Raw genomic sequence first — 20,448 nt, 5'->3', positions numbered from 1 at the left:
GGAAACTCGCCTCGCTGCTTATCGAATGCATAAATGGTAGATTAGATATTTTCAACATCAAGATCAGCCTCACTGGACTTCTCATCTGATCCTGCCACAAACTTCTCTGTAGCATACACTTCTTTGACACCTATAACATTCTTCACAATCTTTCTAAAGCAGTGTCTGGTGACATTTTAACCCTTTGTTCCAAATCTCTTCACCAGTGACCTTCCTGAGGATGCCTAGTCAATGCCTGTAGTTCACTGCTGTTAACTAAATAGAGACCAAAGCCTCTTGGGTTAACCTTCGGCCTGGACTTCCAAAATGGGTGTAAATTGACATGCTAGTATGAACAAATTTCTCCCTCAAATATTGAAGGCATGTGACAATATCAATAGGGAATTTAATTGAAGATCAGAAAGGTAGTGGATGCGTTATCAAATTGTCAGTTACATAATATTAGAAAATATGGTGAATGTAAATAGCTTCAGATGGCATAGAAAGCTTATTAGATTGAGGAGTTGTATATTGTAGGAAACATAATACAGAGAAATGTGAGTTTATTGACTTCAGATGTAGGATAAAAAGAACATGTACACTACATTGTAAAGCATTACAAAGAGCAGAATAGATAAACTTAATGGTTTAAATACAAAAAATTGCAAAATTGTTTGACAGATTCAATAAAGCCATACATGGAAGAAAATGGGTTCTCAGATTTTATGAAAAGAAGTAGGTTTAATCTACACAAACCTTTACTTAAACATATTTAATATGTGGAATCCAGTTTTGTTGTCCTATATTTTGTAAACAAGGCCATAAGGAGAGTGCATAAGAGATTTATTAATGCTATATCAGGGATGAGGACTTCAATTATCAGTACAGACTGGGCCTGTTTTTATTACATCTGGAGGTGTTATAATAAAGAGACCTGACAGGGCAAATAGAACGTTATATAATTTTCATTGACCACTGGGTTTATGTTAGAATTGCAGATTTAATATCATCAAAAAAAGAGCAAAGGGAGATGTTGGGACAATTACTTATTTTTTTCCCCAGAAACTTGTTACGATGTGAATGTGTGACAGGGTCCAGAACCAGAATGGAAAGAGAGGAGAATGAAACTAAGTGGTGGATATCTCTTTCAATCAACCTGTAAAAAATATTATGAACTGAATGGCCTGCTCTTGTGCTGTAGAAGTCTATGGTTCTGTCATATATTAGAATAAGGACATGTATATATTGTTAATGGATCATCATATTCTTGAAATGGTGCGGCTGGTGGCATGTTTCTGTCTTGCCCATCCCTCTACCTATCTGCCTCTTTGATAATTTAACAAACAGGAAATGTAATTTTATTCAGTCTTACATAGTTTTTCTCTCTCACTTTGCAGGTCATTTTCGATTGAGCATTTTGAACGCCCTGTTTTAATGTACGTCTACCAGCTTTACAAGGAATGGATCAGATGGATTGTAAACCTTATCAACCACTGTCAAAAGTTCGGTGTGAGATGGAATTGGCATACACTAGTTCTTCAGATGAAAGTGAAGATGGCAGAAGCCCCCACAAATCCTATAATTCTCGAGAAACACTTCATGAATTCAACAAGGAGTTAAGGATGAATTACAACAGTCATACAAAAGATATCATGCAAACGGTTGAAGAATCCAGACAAGGTATCGGGGTGTTTTTGTGTGGATATGTTAAAAAATTTTACATGTAAATCTGAATATAGAATGCACCTCTCATAACTCTTGTCTCTCAAAAATCGCATGCAATGTTCAAGTTAAAAGAGGTCTCTAAGTAAGTCCATTTCCAGTCAGTCAGCTTATATTATCTTGAAATGCAATTTAAATGATACTTTATATGGAAGTTTAATTTATTGTATTTTCACTCTTTGAATCTGATGGAATAAAAGTAGTTTCAATACCAGCTTAGTGGAACCATTGGTTAACCTTGCCCCTTTTAAAATGTATATGTTGTTTATGTATCATTGCACTGCAATAATTTTAGAACAATCAGTTTCCATAGAAATATATTTCATTCATTCAGGTTTACCAATAGTAAACAAAATTGCAATTTGTGTGAACTTTATTTTCTAAATATCAGTTATGAGCAGTTCAGAATTAGCAAGGTTAAGTGTTTTGCTCATCTTTCAAACAATAGTCTGCACCTTAAAAGGAGCCAATTCTGAATGTACCATGTTTTGTTTGAAATGTGAATTGGTGAGATGTTGTGACTTGTCATAATTAATCACTAATTATGGCAGGGATATTGTTCATTAGAACTTCCTCAATTGAAATCAGACATGATTTGGAGATAGTGGTGTTGGACTGGAGTGTACAAAGTTAAAAATCACACAACACACGGTTATAGTCCAGCAGGTTTATTTGGAAACACTAGCTTTCAGAGCGCCGCTCCTTCATCAGGTGGTTGTGGAGTACAAGAATGTAAGACACAGAATTTATAGCAAAGGTTTACAGCGTGCTGTAACTAAAATCATATATTGAAAAAGACCTGGATTGTTTGTTATGTCTCTCATTGGCTTCACAGAATCTTACACGGATTCATGCAGTTTTTGAGCAAAATAAAATGTAATTCTGCAAGTACAAATTCACCCCACAAACATATGTATGTGTGTGCATGAAGGTGTATGTATGTGTGGGGAGGGTTATGAGTGTGAGTGTAAAGGGGTGTAAGTCTGTGAGAGGGTGTGTGTGTGGGAGTGTATGTGTGAGCGCATGAGAGAAAGCTTGTGTATGAGAGAGGGTCTGCGTGAGTGTATGGGTCTGTAAGGGGTGTGTGTGTATCTGTAGGAGTGTGTGTGTGTTGTGCAATGGGGTCACCTATCGTGTGACATGAACCCAAAGTCCCGATTGAGGCCATCCCCATTGGTACCAAACTTGGCTATCAGCCTTTGCTCGGCCGCTTTGCTTTGTTGCCTGTTCTGAAGTTCACCTTGGAGGACCAAGGTCACCCAAACGTCCAAGGTCAAATGTCCCAGACCGCTGAAGTGTTCTCCTGTCTGTTGATTATTGTGTGGTGTCCATTCATCCGTTGTTGTAACCTCTGCTCGGTCTTGCCATTGTAGCATGCCTCAGGGCATCCTTGCCTGCAGTGATGAGATCGACAATGTTGGCTGAGTTGCATGAGTACCTGCCACGTACATGGTGGAAAATGTCCCCAAGCGTAATGGTGGTATCTGTGTGGACACTATGACATGTCTTGCCGTCTACCGTGACAAGGTTGTATGGTGTTGTCCTGAAAGCCGGGCAGTTTGCTACGAACAATGATCTGTTTGAGGTTTGGTGGTTGTTTAAGGGCAGGAAGTGGAGGCTTGGGGAAGGTCTTGGCGAGGTATCACGGAGTTGTCTTCACAGCATTATGATAATTTTACCTGAATCTGTGGTATTTATTTACCTTGACTGTTTTACTTGCCTACCATGAAAGTGTTGCACAACTCAAAGACTGTTCATTCTTTTAGCTGGAAGTAATGGGGGAGGATGTGGAGGGGAAATTTTCAGAATCAATGTATCTGGCTAGCCTGTAGATATGTTTCACCTCTAGCAGCTTTTCCCAATGAATATTTGAGACTAATGCCAGAAATCCATGCATTTGTGGTGTGAAACAAATTAATACTATTGAGAGTGAAATTATCAATGTTTTTTTGACTGCAAGACAATTTTACCAGTGTCATGGACTGTCTGTTTCCAGCATCTGCAGTCCTTGTTTTTACCTGCTGGGTCAGTACACTGGCAACAAAGGTGATATGGCTGCACAATGGGATGTTGGAACTGTATGAAACTTCAAGACTTTTCAATACTTAACAGCAGAAAATGACAAGATTGACGTATTCCCATAACAGAGGTTTGTATTTATTGATGATATTTTGTGATTTCTCTGACAACATGGACTTCTGAATTCACAAGCAGTGCCTGAGAGTGATAGCAGCTACATTGCATCAGGGCAGTTTTGATTGCTTGGACATGAGCAAAGCTCCTCCTTGTTGTACTGCCCTTGTAGTGTGCCATACTGTCTCCACCTCCTGCCTCTTGAACCCATTCGCCACCTTGATTTGGAAGATGAATGCAGAGGTAGCAGCTAATTCATTGCTCATTGTAAAATTTCATCTGATAGCAAGCTCCTTCAATGAGTGGGTTCAAGTCTCAGAAATCAGCCTGATGGTGGGTTAGCATCACTCTCAGCAATGTTCCACCCACAGTGCCTAAAATATATTTAAATATATGAAGGTTTGAGATCATTAGGGATCCATTGTACTAAAGACACTGCTTCTGTTTGACAGACATTACTACTGCATTCTGTTATTCACTGGCAAACAAATGAGAAACTGGGAAGAACTTTTGCTAAACAGATTAGTCCATTTTTTTTTCAATTGGAGATCTTTCAGGAGTGTTATGCCACTGTCTTCTCTGCTCTTTTTAAAAATAATTTGTGTTCTATGATTGTTTTTATTGCATCACAGTCTGTGTGAAGTAAATCTGATTTTTGACATTGTGTAACTTCTGGACAAATGAAAACTAATGAGAAAAGTGCATACGTTTTAAGTATTATTATTTATAAATTGGTTCATTAATGGACCTGAATAATGCAAACAGGGCCATGCACTGGAGCTACTAGAACAGACCGATAAGCTTGGACAGCTTGACTTCGGCCACTCGGGAGAACTACTAATGAGCTGCTGTTGTAGGCCTCCTGTACTGGTTTGAAAAATGGGGAGAGCATCTTCAAGAGTAGCTGGTTCTCCAATTGGCTGACAGGTCCTCAGCTCAGCAGTGCTACCTGCTGCAGCGGTCACTGTTTGGAGTTTAAATTTCCTATATTAAAATGAGACCAAACCATCTTCCCATTATGGGGAGGATTACAAATAAGAGGCACAGTCTTGCACACATGTCCTTTAATGTCAAGGCCACCATTGACAACCTGAAGAGACATTTGTACTTCCGATCCGCTGTTACTTTTGTACTTTTGGGGGAGATTTAGGATGCCTCTGAAAGCCTGCCTTGTTTAAGACTTGAAGAAACTTGATAGAAGTCTACTGAGGACGCAGGACCATGCTGTCAGTGAGATGGCTCTGCCTTGCAAAAGTAAGTTGACCATTACATTGGCCAGTGTTGTGTAAACATTGAGATGCTTGAGAATATATTTTGTTATGACACGGCGGTGAACCCTTCTGCTAATTAAACAAAACACACAGAAAAGCTCACCTTATCTCATAATCTGTTAAAATATGAGTGACAGAGAACTCCCAAATTCCACTATTTAACAAAAAAATCAATTTATTATTTAATTTTGAAAGTGAACATTAAACAACAACTATTCGCAAATCTAAGCCCCTCCTTTCTCTTAACTACTTATTATCTGCCTCTAACTCTATGACAGTATACTGTTCCAATAAAGCACTTATTAAAATTACAGCAACTTATTTTCAAAGCCATACACCGGTTGTCGTTGTCAGTGTCTTTCTTCTTTTGGCTCAAGATCTCTCTGGGTTGTCTTCTTTCTTTTACTGTGAAGATGTTTCATATGAAAAGGTACCTTTGATAGAGAGTTGGCAGTTACTCTCTTGGTGGCATTTACTCTGTCTGACTTTCAAACTGCTTGCCTTTTTTATCGTCCCAACATCGGATCATCTCAGTGGTTCAATGTTGGCAAAACAATGAATACAAAGTTGATTGGGTTTTAGTATCCTGAGGCATAATTTGAACTGATTGATTAAATTCAAATTGTTGTCAAAACAGCAACCAACACTCAGGTATCCATTTCACAGCCAAATGGTACATACTTTCAATTTTGCAGTACACTCTGGGACTGCTAGTTAGTCATATGACTGGTGCTTGTAAGCTCTCAGTGCAAAGCAACATTCATGCTCTCTTAAAGGTACGGTACATGCCTTCAACCTCAACAATTTCCCTTTTGAAAAACATGCTACTATGCACTCAACATTAAGAAAACAATGTTTCTGAAATTTAGTATCAGGACCCAAAGTATTTTACTTTCTTTAGTACTTCCATTTTTAATGAAAAAAGGAATGGTCTTTTGCTTTAACTTTGAAAACATACAGCCATCTACTCCTGGAATTCATTGAATGAAAGCCTTCTCGTGTTACTTCAATAAAAACTGAACTATCTGATCATCCAGTTTCAACCTGCTTTGTCTGTTGCTATCATGGTTTATTTTGAGAATTAATCCTATTAAAAATCCTTGGCTGAGTTTTGAATGCTATTGAACTACTTAACTCAAGAGAGTTATACACACAGTTGGACAGTTTTTTAAAAAAAGTTCTTCCAAAATATCTGTCTTTGATCTGATTACTGAATAATTGTTTGTTTATACCACTGAATTGCTATTTAAAGATTTATTTTTTTAGTTAAGTTTTTTTGTGTGTGTGTGCAACATTTGCAGTATGAAACAGCTCATTGAACGAGCAGGCTCTACAAATATCCTAGACAACATCCAGACTTAGACTTAAAAGCAAGAAGTAGCATTAATATCATGCATGTGCTAGGCAAGGACCAGCTCAAAAAAGAGAAAATCCTACCATTTTTCCTTGACATTCTATGACTTTAACAATGCTGAATCTTCCACTAGCAATATCTTTGGAATCACCATTGATCAGAAACTGAATTAGACCACCTATTTAAAATACTATGGCTACAAGACTAGTCCAGTGCCTGGGAATTCTGTGGGGAATATCCACCTTCTATTTCCCTAAAACTTATCCATCATTCACAAAGTGTTAAAAGTGTTATGGAATGCTGTACACTTGCCATTATGGGTATAGCTCCAATAACAAACTAGACGCGCGACATGATTCAAGAGTTAGCAACCTACTTGACTAAAACTCCATTGATTTCCTTCAACATTCATCCCCTTCATCACCTGGCAGCAGCATGCTCCATATACAAGACACATTGCAGTAACTCAGCTAGCCTCCCTTAAAAGCATTTTCTAAACCCCAACTTCTACCACCAAGGAAGCCCCCAAGGGCAGTAAATACTAGAAACACTGTCACCCAGCATTCAAGCCAAGCAATACATTGCTATTCTTTCAGTGTACCTGGGTAAAATGTATAGAATTCTCTTCCTAACTGCACCCCTCCCTTGATCCCAAGAATAACATGTGGCTAACGTCTCCAATGTAATTAGGAATGGGCAATAATTGTTGGCATTGCCAGCAATGTCTGCATCCTGTCAATGAACTGAAGGATCTTGGTATTAACAGGCTATAATGTTGGGACTATCCTCCCAATCCTAGTGCTGTGCTCACCCATAGACTGAGCAAGTGCTTCACAATAAATGGTCTGATATAACTTGGGTAATCTCTTCATCATTAGGTCAGGGTACTGAGATTCATCAGGTTGCCTCCAACGCCTGATTCTACTCAAAGTAAGAAGTGAGCCTGGAATTTTCCAGTTGTCATTTAATTGCCCAACTGGTTATTTGTTGGGACATCTGTATGGCACTTCTGCCTAAATAATAAAGAGGGCCTTTTATGACCAGCAATTCCTGTAAAAACTCAAATAGTAAACTAGGACTGAATTATACAACATGCTAGATACCCCCTTCACTCAATAACAAGTTGGGGGAGAGAGCCAACAGGTTCCCATAGCCATTTGGCTAATTGATCCTAATGAGGTTGGAGTTGTGATCTCTGATCTGCTGGATCAAGCAGTCTCACCTTTCAGAGATGGCAACCAATAACAGGCTGACAGTTTTCCAACATCATGATTAGATTAGATTACTTACAGTGTGGAAACAGGCCCTTCGGCCCAACGAGTCCACACCGATCCTCCGAAGAGCAACCTACCACAGAGGCCATCAGAGCAACCCATTCCCCTACATTTACCCCTTCACCAACACACTACAGGCAATTTGGCATGGCCAATTCACCTAACCTGCACATTTTTGGACTGTGGGGGGAGACTGGAGAACCTGGAGGAAACCCACGCAGACATGGGCAGACGTGTGTTGGAGATTTGAGTAAGTACTTGAGGCGGTGCTGGTTACCATGCTGGAAGTCCCCACGGAAAGAGATGACAGGTGTCAGAAGCTAGTGTTTGAAATGTCATGGAGTAGGACAACATAGGGAGGAATAAACCTCTGGCTGGTGGAGTGGCCTCTGATGGCCTCTGTGGTAGTGAAGTCTGGTGGCCAAGCTAATTGGCATAGGTACTTCCTGTTCATGGTCAAATCCCTGAAACAAAGGGATTGGGACCTTTAAATGAGGACATTGATTGTCTTTTAGGACTTCAATTAAGGATTGTTGTGAGCGACCTTGCAATAGGGATGGGGCAGTCAGATAAGAAGCATGCAGGCCACCTGCTGGATTTGTACAGTCGCCTCATCTTCCAAACTGTTTGCAAATCAGGGTTTTATTTAGCACCTTATATTTAGAATGATGACTTTTTTCTTCTATTTATTTCTACATGCTCAGTTTATTTCTGTAGAGCAAAAGTAAACCTCAGGGTCCAGAGAAGACACTGAACCAAATAATAGAACACATTATCATGTCATAAAAAAGTTGAAAATCTCTTCATTGTATGTTTTGGCAACAGTTTTATATCCTGACTGAGGAATATGTCTATATTTGTAACAAAATGAGTATTTAGGTGTTCAACTTTGTTAGTTGCAAGAGTGCAATGTTGACAGGGCTAAGAATTTCAAATGATGCCTGAACATTTGCAGAATTTCAAATCATACCCTGGAAATTTAAATGTCTACTTAAGGAATGGAATCTGAGGACTGGATCTGAAATTGTAAGAAACATTTTTAACAAAGAAGATACCTCTGTATAGAGACTTTTGTTTGTGTGTCAATGGGGGCCCAGTTGAAAGTACTGTCACTTCTGTGAGAGAATGTTGTGGTTCAGGTTACACTCCAGGGCCTGAACTGACACTCAAAACTGACACTGCAGTGTAGAACCTAGGGACTTCAATGCTGTTAGAGATGCCATCTTTGCGAGAAAATGATAAATTGAGGCTCATTCTGCCCTCTCAGCTGAATGTAAAGCTGTTCTCTGCACTTTCTCAAAGAAGATGAGCAGTAAATCATGGCCTAATAGTATTATGAGTAGATTATTAATCCAGAGACCCAGGTCATGTTCTCGGGACCTGGTTTGAATCCTGCCATGACAGATAGTAGAATTTGAATTCAATCAAAATCTGGAATTAATGGTCTAATGATGACAATAAGCTCTTGTTGATTGTCAGAAAAATCCAACTGGTTCATCAGTGTCCTGCAAGGAAGGAAATCTGCCATTCTTATATGGTCTGGCCTACATTAGACTCCAGGCCAACAGAACTAGTTCGGACATAACTGCCCTGTGGGAAATTAGACTTGGGTAATCAAAGCTGGCCTAGTCAGTAACACCTATATCCAAGTGAACAAATTTTATTTAAAAAGCAATGTAGTTATTCCCAGAGTCTTTGTCAATATTAATCCCTTCATCAGTGTCAAACGAAGCCTTATTTACTTAGTAGGAACAAAGAAACAGATTTTCCTGCTGCAGGACTTCACACAAGATTTCAACTGAAAGCACAGTTGACCCATAGGCTTGTCGATGGTGGTGTACACAGCTGAATGGCCTGTTGATGAAGCTGTCTGTTTTGGAAGGTTATTTTGGAGATGTTCCAGAGGGCTGAGGGAACTGTGCTTCAATATGAGTAATGCCTGTGGGAGAGAAGTACCAAAAGCAGGAATGGGGCAGGTCAGAGTCGAAGGTTCAGTTGAGGGCAGAGGAATGAAAATTTTCTGTGGTAGCTTATTTTCCGCTGTTGTCATTTTTCTTGCAGTGGTTACAATGGTTGCTGTCAATTGTGCCTGCCGTCTGATCTCCCAGATTAAATTATTTACTTACCAAATGGCATCATTAATTATGAGGAGCATAACCTCTCTTTAATGCCATGTCTCGCAGGATTTCAGAATAACATCGGAAAAGAGCACTGCTGCAAAGACACATCAAAGGGTACATCCTTGAGACTTTTAATGGCTTTTGCTGTATTAAAGAATATAATGCGCAAAATAGAAATCAGACAACATGAAATGTTACGGATACAATGAAAAGGTGATGATCCAAATTCTATAGCTAGGACATTTCATATCAAAGCAGACATTGCAATCTGATTGTTGCTTTTAGTTCCATGAAATATCTGTAAGCTTGAAAAGTGATAAAGGCTGAAGGTTTTATCAGAAAGGTAACAGGACTTCAGTGAGATGCTTTCAACTTGTCAAATGAAGCACATGGTATTATCAGATTTATAAGTAAGATAAAGGAGTGTTCAGAATGATTTCAAAGCACTCTAAAGGTGCTGAATTTGTAATTTAATGATGATAATGGAGCAACTTATCTTTTGTCTGAAGATTGCTATTGTGAGACAGCTTGCAATTCTTTTCAGCTGTGAAGTAATTGTTCCAGTGGTTGTTTCATGGAACAGGAAGTTAAGAATATGAACCTTATTCACAGATAAATAAGAATCTCCATGTACTGTTATAACATTTTTACAATCATCAAACACTGAGTAAGGATTGATATTAGGACTCATTGCAATGAATACAGTTTCATGGAGATGGAAAATTCAAATTGATGAACAATAATTTTAGCTAATTTTGTTTTAGATATTCCTGATGGAATATGTTCTTAACATATTCTGAGGAACTTGATGTATTTTAGAAAACATCTTGGTATTGCTGTGGAATTGGTTAATACTATGTGCTGTCGACATCTCTCAACCCATTGTTGCTAGCTTTGAACTTTATGAAATGATTTTGATTGCCCAAGAGTGCCATCATGATTTATAAACACAGTTTCACTCAGTCACAGCATTTTACACTCTCTCCATTAGAACTATTATAGTAAAATCGAGAAAATGCCAGAGAAATTGAAGGCATATAAATTATAATGCTCCATGTTGGAAATTTAATGGAAGTCATGAACTTGAATTGCATATGTTTAAGGAGATTTCAGCTTTGCCTAATGTCAAATTGTCCCTGGTACATTTAAACTTATGATAAATGCATATCATTCATTAATGATCCAAGCAAATAGCTCACTACAGCAGAAGGTGCAAATGCCAGAGGGTTGAAATTAAAAATGAAAGATAGGATTAACAAACAAAGTCACATATGAATTTCTCGCAAGTACAAGAATTAGGGTGTATTCTAAGAATGCAAATAGATAGAGTTCTTTGGGTGTGGAGGAAAGGGTAAAGATTGTTTGCTGAGAATGTTAGACTTTCTGTATTTATTATAATGCCTGGAAAATTATTAGTTTATTTATCATCAAATTGATGAACAGTGGGCTGATTTTACTATATCCCCACTGGGTGTGTTTTTGTCCTGATGCGAGGCCTGTCAGATAATTTAGATGCTCAGTCCACCGTCTTCCTGGCATCCCTGGGGCTCAAGCACGAACATGGAGGGTGAGTAGGCATGGGGATTGGCAACCATCCCCCTCTATAACTAACTAACTAAGGGCCAACTGAGCTTATTAAAAGCTCAAACAATGCCGCATCAATGTTTAGCCAGAGTAGGCAGCCAGATGCGAATGCACAGCCCATTTTTAAACACTTACTGAAGAAAGGTGGAAAAAAAGTAGTTCACCTCATTCTAGGGATGCGCTCCCTGCACCAGATGCCACTCCATCCTTCCTTCTGTGTTGCCTTCCTGGCAGATCCTGACCTCCATCAACCCTCTTCCACTTATCCTTTCAGATCTCTCCCCCCAGGAGAATCTGAGACTTTCCTTGTTGTTGCAGAAATCATCCTCTCCAGCCTCCTTTCTGTCGAACCAGGAGCACCCACCATTGAGTTTGGGCATTGGCAAGCTGGCATCTCCCATGTGAGAGACAGAAGGCCTGCAATTGGTTGAAATAATTTGGAAAAGTTAAAAAGAAAAATAGACTGCTAATAATGCACAATTGTAAGAAAAAGGATAGTATTTTGGGGGGGAGGGGGGGAGGGGGGTGCAGTTCTAAAGTAGGATCCTGCATAAAATTGATAACCTATCCCATTTGTTTACAAGACTGTTGATTAAGATAACATTTTGTGCAATTATGTTGAGGTATGCAGAAAAATGTAGGAACTCACAGTCATTAAGTTATACAGCGTGGAAACAGATTCTTCAGTCCAACTCATCCACACTGACCAAAAATCCTAAACTCATTTGGTCCAATTGGCAACATTTGACCCATATCTCTCTAAATTCTATTAATATACCCCTCTACTGTTGTAATTGTACAAGCTTCCACCATTTCCTCTGTCAGTTAATTGCAAACATACATCACCCTCTGCGTGAAAGAGTTGCCCCTCAGGTCCCTTTTAAATTTTTGCCCTCTCACCTTAAAAATATGACCTTTTGTTTTGAACTCCCCGACCATGGTGAAAAGACCCTTGGTATTCACCTTATCCATGCCCCTCATGATTTTATAAGCCTCTATAAGGTCACCCCCCCAGTCTCCAACTCTCCAGGGAGAAAAGCTGCAGCCTATTCAGCTTCTCCCTGTAGCTCAAACCTCCATTCACAGCCACATCCTTGTAAATCTTTTCTGAAATCTTTCAAGATGAACAACATATTTCCGGGAGCAGGAAGACCAGAATTGAACTCAGTATTGTAAATGTGGCCTCGCCAATATACTGTATAGCTGCAACATTACCTCCCAACTCTGATACTCAATGACCAATGAACACAAGTATTCTTGTTTTGAGTCTCCCTTTTAAAAGGTATTGATGTTTTTTCACTTCTAAGTTGTTTCTTTTTTATGTCTTCTCTCCACATCGAAAGTACCATTCCCTTTCTTAACATCCTTTACTTCCTGGTTAATTCTCAAATCATTTCACCCCTCATGAGATTGTGCTCCTTACATCATCAACAAACTCCTCGATCACCATAATACAGTTGGCACCAATGAATCTGTGCCCTCAGACAGAATCTTCCCAGGGCCCTAAGTCATATGGACAATGGTGAGAAATTTGGGAGAAGCCTGTTAAATGTTGAATGAGACCTTCCTCAACGGTAAGAGTCAGTTTCAACTTAGTTTCAGATGCTTAAATGCGATGAGTAGCAGCAGACCTACTAATGGTGATTGTCACTCAGTATCCTCTTTAATATTAGTTAATCTCACCTCACATATACATGCTCTCTATTCTGCCACCCGCCAAATAGAAACTGGATGCCAGGATCCCGACATGAAGGTGAGAATGGGTCCCTGGTGGCTCCAGCTTGCTGCTTGATCCTCTGGACACTTGCAAACCCGATGGGAAGTGGTTGCATCCAGTGTCCGTGGACACCAATAGTGTGCACCATGATACATCTCTCTGCATCATCATGACACATCTCCAGTTGACTTATAGTATCCTTCTTGGTTTAATGTTGCACTTTGGAGTGCACCAGCATTGCAATGCTGCGGCAAGGGCACCTTGTACACACAGACAAGCACCCCATTCATAGGTTGGACCAGGCAGCATCTTAGGACTGTTTGCTTCTCTCTTAGTGCTCCCCTACTTTGTGCCCCCAGGTAGCTCCTCTGTAACATGATGGTTGCATTTGTGCGCAACCCGTGTTATAGAAAGTCATGCTTTAGAAACAGCGCTCAAAGTATTGGCGATGTAATCGCGTTACAGCCAATACACATTTTAAAAGTTCACACTTCAGAAACAGTGTCCCTCAATTGTGTTACACAAAACAGCCTGTACCTCAATATTCAAAGCATCTCTGCCTTGCCTTGCCTGTAAGCTCTTTGCGCCCTTGGTCAGAGCTAACATGCGCACAGTATTTGTGTACCAACATCCTTTTGGCACAGTCATAGAGTCTGTGGGAAGCTTGCATACGTTGTCAGCAGGCATCAGCGAAGGGCCTTGAGATGTTGCAGTGTCTGCTGTGTCAATCTTACTCCTATACGGTGTGCCAGCAGCACATGCAGCAAACTGATTTTAATTCAAGTAAATGGCCATGTCGAAAAAGAGTAATCTTCAGCCACGTTCAAAGAAGTGTGTTTTGTTTAGAGGATCCAAGCACACAAACTCAAGGGCATCCTCCAGAATCAGTTTAGAGACATAGGCACAGCTCACCTCAGGAGATCTCCCACCCACAGCTTCTAACCTCATAGTTCGGGAACCCCACACTGCCCGATTCTACCTCCTTCCCAAAATCCACAAGCCTGACAACCCTGGCCGGCCCATGGTCTCAGCCTGCTCCTGCCCCACTGAATTCATCTCCACCTACCTCGATACTGTCCTATCCCCCTTAGTCCAGGAACTCCAAAAGTACTTTCAAGACACCACCCACGCCCTCCACCTCCTCCAAGACTTCTGTTTCCCCGGCCCCCAATGCCTCATCTTCACCATGGACATCCAATCCCTCTATACCTTCATCTGCCATGACCAGGGCCTCCAAGCCCTCCATTTCTTCCACTCCCGACATCCCCACCAGTACCCTTCCACTGACAATCTCATTCATTTGGCTGAACTGGTCCTCACCCTTAACGATTTCTCCTTCAAATCCTACCATTTCCTCCAGACAAAAAGGGTAGCCATGGGCACCCGCATGGGCCCCAGCTATGCCTGTCTCTTTGTTGGCTATGTGGAACAGTCCATCTTCCATAGTTACACTGGCACCATTCCCCACCTCTTCCTCTGCTACATTGATGACTGCATCGACGCCACATCGTGCTCCCGTGAGGAGGTTGAGCAGTTCATCAACTTCACTAACACATTCCACCCGACCTTAAATTCACCTGGACCATCTCTGACACCTCCCTCCCCTTCCTGGACCTCTCCATCTACATCAATGATGACTGACTCAATATGGACATTTTTTACAAACCCACCGACTCCCACAGGTACCTGGATTACACCTCTTCCCACTCTATTTCCTGCAAAAATGCTATCTCGTATTTCCAATTCCTCCGCCTCCACCGTATCTGCTCCCAGGAGGACCAGTTCCACCACAGAACACACCAGATGGCCTCCTTCTTTAAAGACCATAATTTCCTTTCCCACATGAGAAATGAGATAACAAGAATCCAGAGAAAGTATATTCTTGTCAGGGTGAAAGGGAAGGCTGGTAGGTATAGGGAATGCTGGATGACTAAAGAAATTGAGGGTTTGGTTAAGAAAAAGAAGGAAGCATATGTCAGGTATAGATAGGATAGATCGAGTGAATCTTTAGAAGAGGAGAAAGAAAGTAAGAGTAAACTTAAGAGGAAAATCAGGAGGGCACAACGGGAACATGAGATAGCTTTGACAAATAGAATTAAGGAGAATCCAAAGGGTTTTTACAAATATATTAAGGACAAAAGGGTAACTAGGGAGAGAATATGGACCCTCAAAGATCAGCAAGGTGGCCTTTGTGTAGAGCCACAGAAAAAGGGGGAGATACTAAATGAATATTTTGCATCAGTATTTACTGTGGAAAAGGATATGGAAGATATAGACTGTAGGGAAATAGATGGTGACATCTTGCAAAATGTCCAGATTACAGAGGAGGAAGTGCTGGATGTCTTGAAATGGGTAAAGGTGGATAAATCCCCTGGACCTGATCAGGTGTACCCGAGAACTCTGTGGGAAGCTAGAGAAGTGATTGCTGGACCTCTTGCTGAGATATTTGTATCATCGATAGTCACAGGTGAGGTGCCAGAAGACTTGAGGTTGGCAAACGTGGTGCCACTGTTTAAGAATGGTGGTAAAGACAAGCCAGGGAACTATAGACCGGTGAACCTGACCTCGGTAGTGAGCAAGTTGTTGGAGGGAATCCCGAGGGACAGGATGTACATGTATTTGGAAAGGCAAGGATTGATTTGTGATAGTCAACATGGCTTTGTGCGTGGGAAATCATGTCTCACAAACTTGATTGAGTTTTTTGAAGAAGTAATAAAGAAGATTGATGAAGGCAGAGAGGTAGATGTGATCTGCATGGACTTCAATAAGGCGTTCGACAAGGTTCCCCATGGGAGACTGATTAGCAAGGTTAGATCTCATGGAACATGGAGAACTAGCCATTTGGATACAGAACTGGCTCAAAGATAGAAGACAGAGGGTGGTGGCGGAGGGTTGTTTTTCAGACTGGAGGCCTGTGACCAGTGGAGTGCCACAAGGATCAGTGCTGGGCCCTCTACTTTTTGTCATTTACATAAATGATTTGGATGCGAGCATAAGAGGTACAGTTAGTAAGTTTGCAAATGACACCAAAATTGGAGGTGTAGTGGACAGTGAAGAGGGTTACCTCAGATTACAACAGGATTTGGACCAGATGGGCCAATGGGCTAAGAAGTGGCAGATGGAGTTTAATTCAGATAAATGCGAGGTGCATTGGGAAAGCAAATCTTCGCAGGACTTTTACACTTAATGGTAAGGTCCGAGGGAGTGTTGCTGAACAAAGAGACCTTGGAGTGCAGGTTCATAGCTCCTTGAAAGTGGAGTCGCAGGTAGATGGGATAGTGAAGAAGGCATTTGGTATGCTTCTCTTTATTGGTCAGAGTATTGAGTACAGGAGTTGGGAGGTCATGTTGCAGCTGTACAAGACATTAGTTTTAGGCCACTGTTGGAATATTGCATGCAATTCTGGTCACCTTCCTATCAAAAAGATGTTGTGAAACTTGAAAGGGTTCAGAAAAGATTTACAAGGATGTTACCAGGGTTGGATGATCTGAGCTACAGGGAGAGGCTGAACAGGCTGGGGCTGTTTTCCCTGGAGTGTTGGAGGCTGAGGGGTGACCTTATAGAGGTTTACAAAATTATTAGGGGCATGGATAGGATAAATAGACAAAGTCTTTTCCCTGGGGTCAGGGAATCCAGAACTAGAGGGCATAGGTTTAAGGTGAGAGGGGAAAGATATAAAAGAGACCTAAGGAGCAACGTTTTCATGCAGAGGGTGGTACGTGTATGGAATGAGCTGCTGGAGGAAGTGGTGGAGGCTGGTACAATTGCAATATTTAAGAGGCATTTGGATCTTATATGAATAGGAAGGGTTTGGAGGGATATGGGCCTGGGTGCTGGCAGGTGGGACTGGATTGGGTTGGGATATCTGGTCGCATGGATGGGTTGGACCGCAAAGTCTGTTTCCATGCTGTTCATTTCTATGACTCTCTATGACATGGTTGAAGATGCCCTCCAACGAATCTTATCCATATCTCGCACCTCTGCCCTCAAACCCCCCCCCCCCCCCCCCCCCGCCTAACCGTAACAAGGATAGAACCCCCCTGGTCCTCACCTTCTACCCCATCAACCTCCACATAAACTGCATCATCCGCCAACATTTCCACCACCTACAAACGGACCTCACGACCAGAAATATATTTCCCTCCCCACCCATATCCACTTTCTGCAAAGGCCGTTCCCTCCGTGACTACCTGGTCAGGTCCACAGCCCCTAACAACCCACCTTCCTCTGCTACCACAGGAATTGCAAAACCTGCACCAACACCTCTCCCGTCATCTCTGTCCAAAATCCCAAATGAGCCTTCCACATCCATCAAGCTTTCACCTGCACATCCACCAATGTCATTTATTGTATCCGTTGCTCCCGATGCGGTTCCCCTACAGTGGGGAGACTGGGCACCTTCTCAGAGAATATCTCCGGGACACCCGCACCATTCAACCCCACTGTCCCATGGCCGAACATTTCAACTCCCCTTCCCACTCTGTTGAGGACATGCAGGTCCTGGGCCTTCTCCACCGCTGCTCCCTCACCACCCAACGCCTGGAGGAAGAATGCCTCATCTTCCACTTCGAAACACTTCAACTCCAGGGCATCAATGTGGACTTCACCAGTTTCCTCATTTCCCCTCCCCCCACGTTACCCCAGCGTAGCTGCCAGCTGAACCTGCCAGCTCAGCACCATCCTCATGACCTGTCCTACCTGCCCATCTTCCTTCCCACCCTCTTCTCCGACCTATCACTTTCATTCCCACCTCCTTCCCCACCTCCATATTACATTTTTAGCTACCTTCTCCCCAGCCCCACTCACCTCCCATTTATCTCACCTCCCCAAGGCTCCTTGCCTCATTCCTGATGAAGGGCTTTTGCCCGAAACGTCGATTTGCCTGCTCCTTGGATGCTGCCCGTCCTGCTGTGCTTTTTCAGCATCTGCAGTCCTCACTTTCACACAGTAATTTGGCTGTTGTGGCAGTCAGGGTCAGGACCCACACCTAATTGGGAATGAGGAGCTAAATGTCAGGCAACATGTCTTGATGTTTTCTTTCTGCAGTATTGTGGGGTGTTTTTTCCTGCATTGACTGAAATGGAGAGATTGTGTGAGATGAAAGTGGATGGTAGAACTGCTAAGGCTAATGCAAGTGGGGGATTAGTCAGTGAGGTGTTCCTGTGGTGATTAGGCAGTGCACAGGCTATTCATAGTCTGTGGTATGGGAAAATTGAGTAGGTGAGAGTAAGTTAGGGCAAATGTTGGAGTAATAGAGTACACACCTTGGTTGGAGGTATGTGCAGTAAAATCGGATGGAGAGTGAGGTAGAATTAAAAAAGTTATTTCAGTCAGAAATGCACAGTAATGCACCAGGTTTGGGCTTTTCTGAGCAAGAATCACCCTCAAGAATTTAAAGTACTATATTTCACCTTGGAGGTTAAAGGTATGATGTTTTGATATTTTTCTCTCTGCAAACAATAGGTGATGAAGCCTAACTCCATCTTTAACATTGATTCCTAAGGAAGTCAGTGTTTCACTTAAAGTTGTAATTTTCAGGATTTCTTGCAATCCTAACTTGAAGTGAATATACCCCATAATGTGTGGAATAATAAACAGGGAATGTTTAGAAAGCAATAATTTAATTCAGAGGTTTGGTGAGATTATTAACTGCAGCAATGATACTCTCTCATTGTCAAAGGGAGACTTGGGACTGGATTTTCATGAAAAAAGCACTAAGGTAGAGACAAGTAATTTCCCAACTTGACAGACTTTCTCCTGAAAAAAGGCCTTGCCATGTTTTAAAACTGTGGAGATAGGACTGGATGGAAGTGGGGTCTTGCCACTGGAAGTAAAACTTGAAGTAGCCAGAGATGGCTTGAATGCCTGTCTCCATTTATGGGGACAATGGTCTTTAAATAATGAATAACAAATGCTTACCAATCACTCTCCTCACTGTTTCATGTCCTCCATATCCTAGATAATCCACATGGCCTCTCCATGTCTCCTATGGCCACTCACCAAGTATACATGATGGCCTGACAACAGAGTCTATGAATTTGTAATGGATACAAGCAAAATGCATTTCCAAGGATCTAATATAGTTCCCATGCAAGCATTCTTCACACAAGAGAGGAAACAAAAACATTGTTCAAATAAGTATACATTAAGGATCTCACCCACTTCCTCCAGCTCCCTCCTTCATTCTTGAGTGGATCTTCCTTTTCCCTTGGCACTCTCTTGCTCCTTATATATGTATGAAATGCCTTGGGATTTTCCTTAATCCCATTTGCCATAGGAGTAAAGAGACATAGCGAGGTTTAGGGAAGGAATTCCATATCCTAGAGTCTGTGTAACCCCAGCCAAAGCTAGCAGTGGTGGAGTGATTACAATCGGACAGGCTCAAGAGGCTAGAATCTGAGGAACACAGCTATTTTGGAGGATTATGGGCCAGAGGAGATTACAGTGTTAGGCAGGGGCTACACTTGTGGATATGAAGTGGATGCATGAATTTTCGAGTCAAGGTCTTTTAAAATATAAAGGTTTGTTGCAACATCACAGTCATACCATAATTGCAATCTACAGATTTGCCTTCAAAATTTGATTGTTATTCTTGCAGCCATAACAGCTTTCCTCCTATAATTTTACATTCAATTGAATTTGGAGACAGTGGATGATGATTTCCTGGTTTAGCTTATCTTCTTTTCTGCACTTTCTGGTGAGTGCACCTAGATTTGACCTTCCACTTTGTCTAAGTTAAAATAAAATGTGAAATGTGCTGCAATGACATGGTTACTCTTAATTTTGGGTTATCCCCACCTCTGCTCTACTGTACAAGTAGAAGCAGAGCCAGGGGGAGGGAAATGAAGTTCACCTTAATTGGTTTCTGGATTTTATTTTATAAATCAGCAGAGGCTAATATATAAATAAAGTTGATTATTTCATTGATGAGAACTAGGATCTCTGTTTTCTCTTCCTATCCCTATCACACTGCTCTGTAGACCATACATCTCCAACCACCTGCCACCACCAATTATGCACACACATGTACACACATATTCATTACTTATCACTATACACAAGACATTTCTGCAATTGGAGTCTGAAGTTTTGCAAAGTTCACTGTCAGAATGATTAATGCCAAATCCAAGCCTTGTCTGTACATGGTCTAAATTTATACTAATTACTTTTTTTGCTGTAATGAGCCGAGTGAATGTTATGAATGATATGTCAACTTTCTCTGATAACAAAGTGCCACACTTACTGTGTTCATCTGTGGAATGCAATTCAGACTCCAATGAACATTTGATGGGAT

General features: G+C 41.3%; 1 protein-coding gene across 8 annotated transcripts in view; it reads left to right on the top strand.

Annotated features, from left to right (window-relative positions):
- Window positions 1–20,448, top strand: part of tenm1 (teneurin transmembrane protein 1) — a 2,430,772-nt gene that overhangs the window by 1,578,250 nt on the left and 832,074 nt on the right. For 7 of the 8 annotated variants that reach the window (XM_087991975.1, XM_087991977.1, XM_087991976.1 and 4 more), the window contains one exon: window positions 1,377–1,659. The exons of the other annotated variant lie outside the window; for it this stretch is intronic. In XM_087991975.1, coding sequence (XP_087848101.1) covers window positions 1,440–1,659 — 220 coding nt within the window. In that variant the 5' untranslated portion in view covers window positions 1,377–1,439. The remainder of the gene's footprint in view (window positions 1–1,376; window positions 1,660–20,448) is intronic. 8 annotated transcript variants of the gene reach the window in all.

Source organism: Chiloscyllium plagiosum, unplaced genomic scaffold (assembly GCF_037043375.1).
Source record: "Chiloscyllium plagiosum isolate Xiang-an unplaced genomic scaffold, Cpla_swu_hap1 HiC_scaffold_11, whole genome shotgun sequence".
NCBI lineage: Eukaryota > Metazoa > Chordata > Chondrichthyes > Orectolobiformes > Hemiscylliidae > Chiloscyllium > Chiloscyllium plagiosum.
Note: the sequence above shows the minus strand (reverse complement) of the source record. Positions and strands in the feature narration are given on the sequence as shown.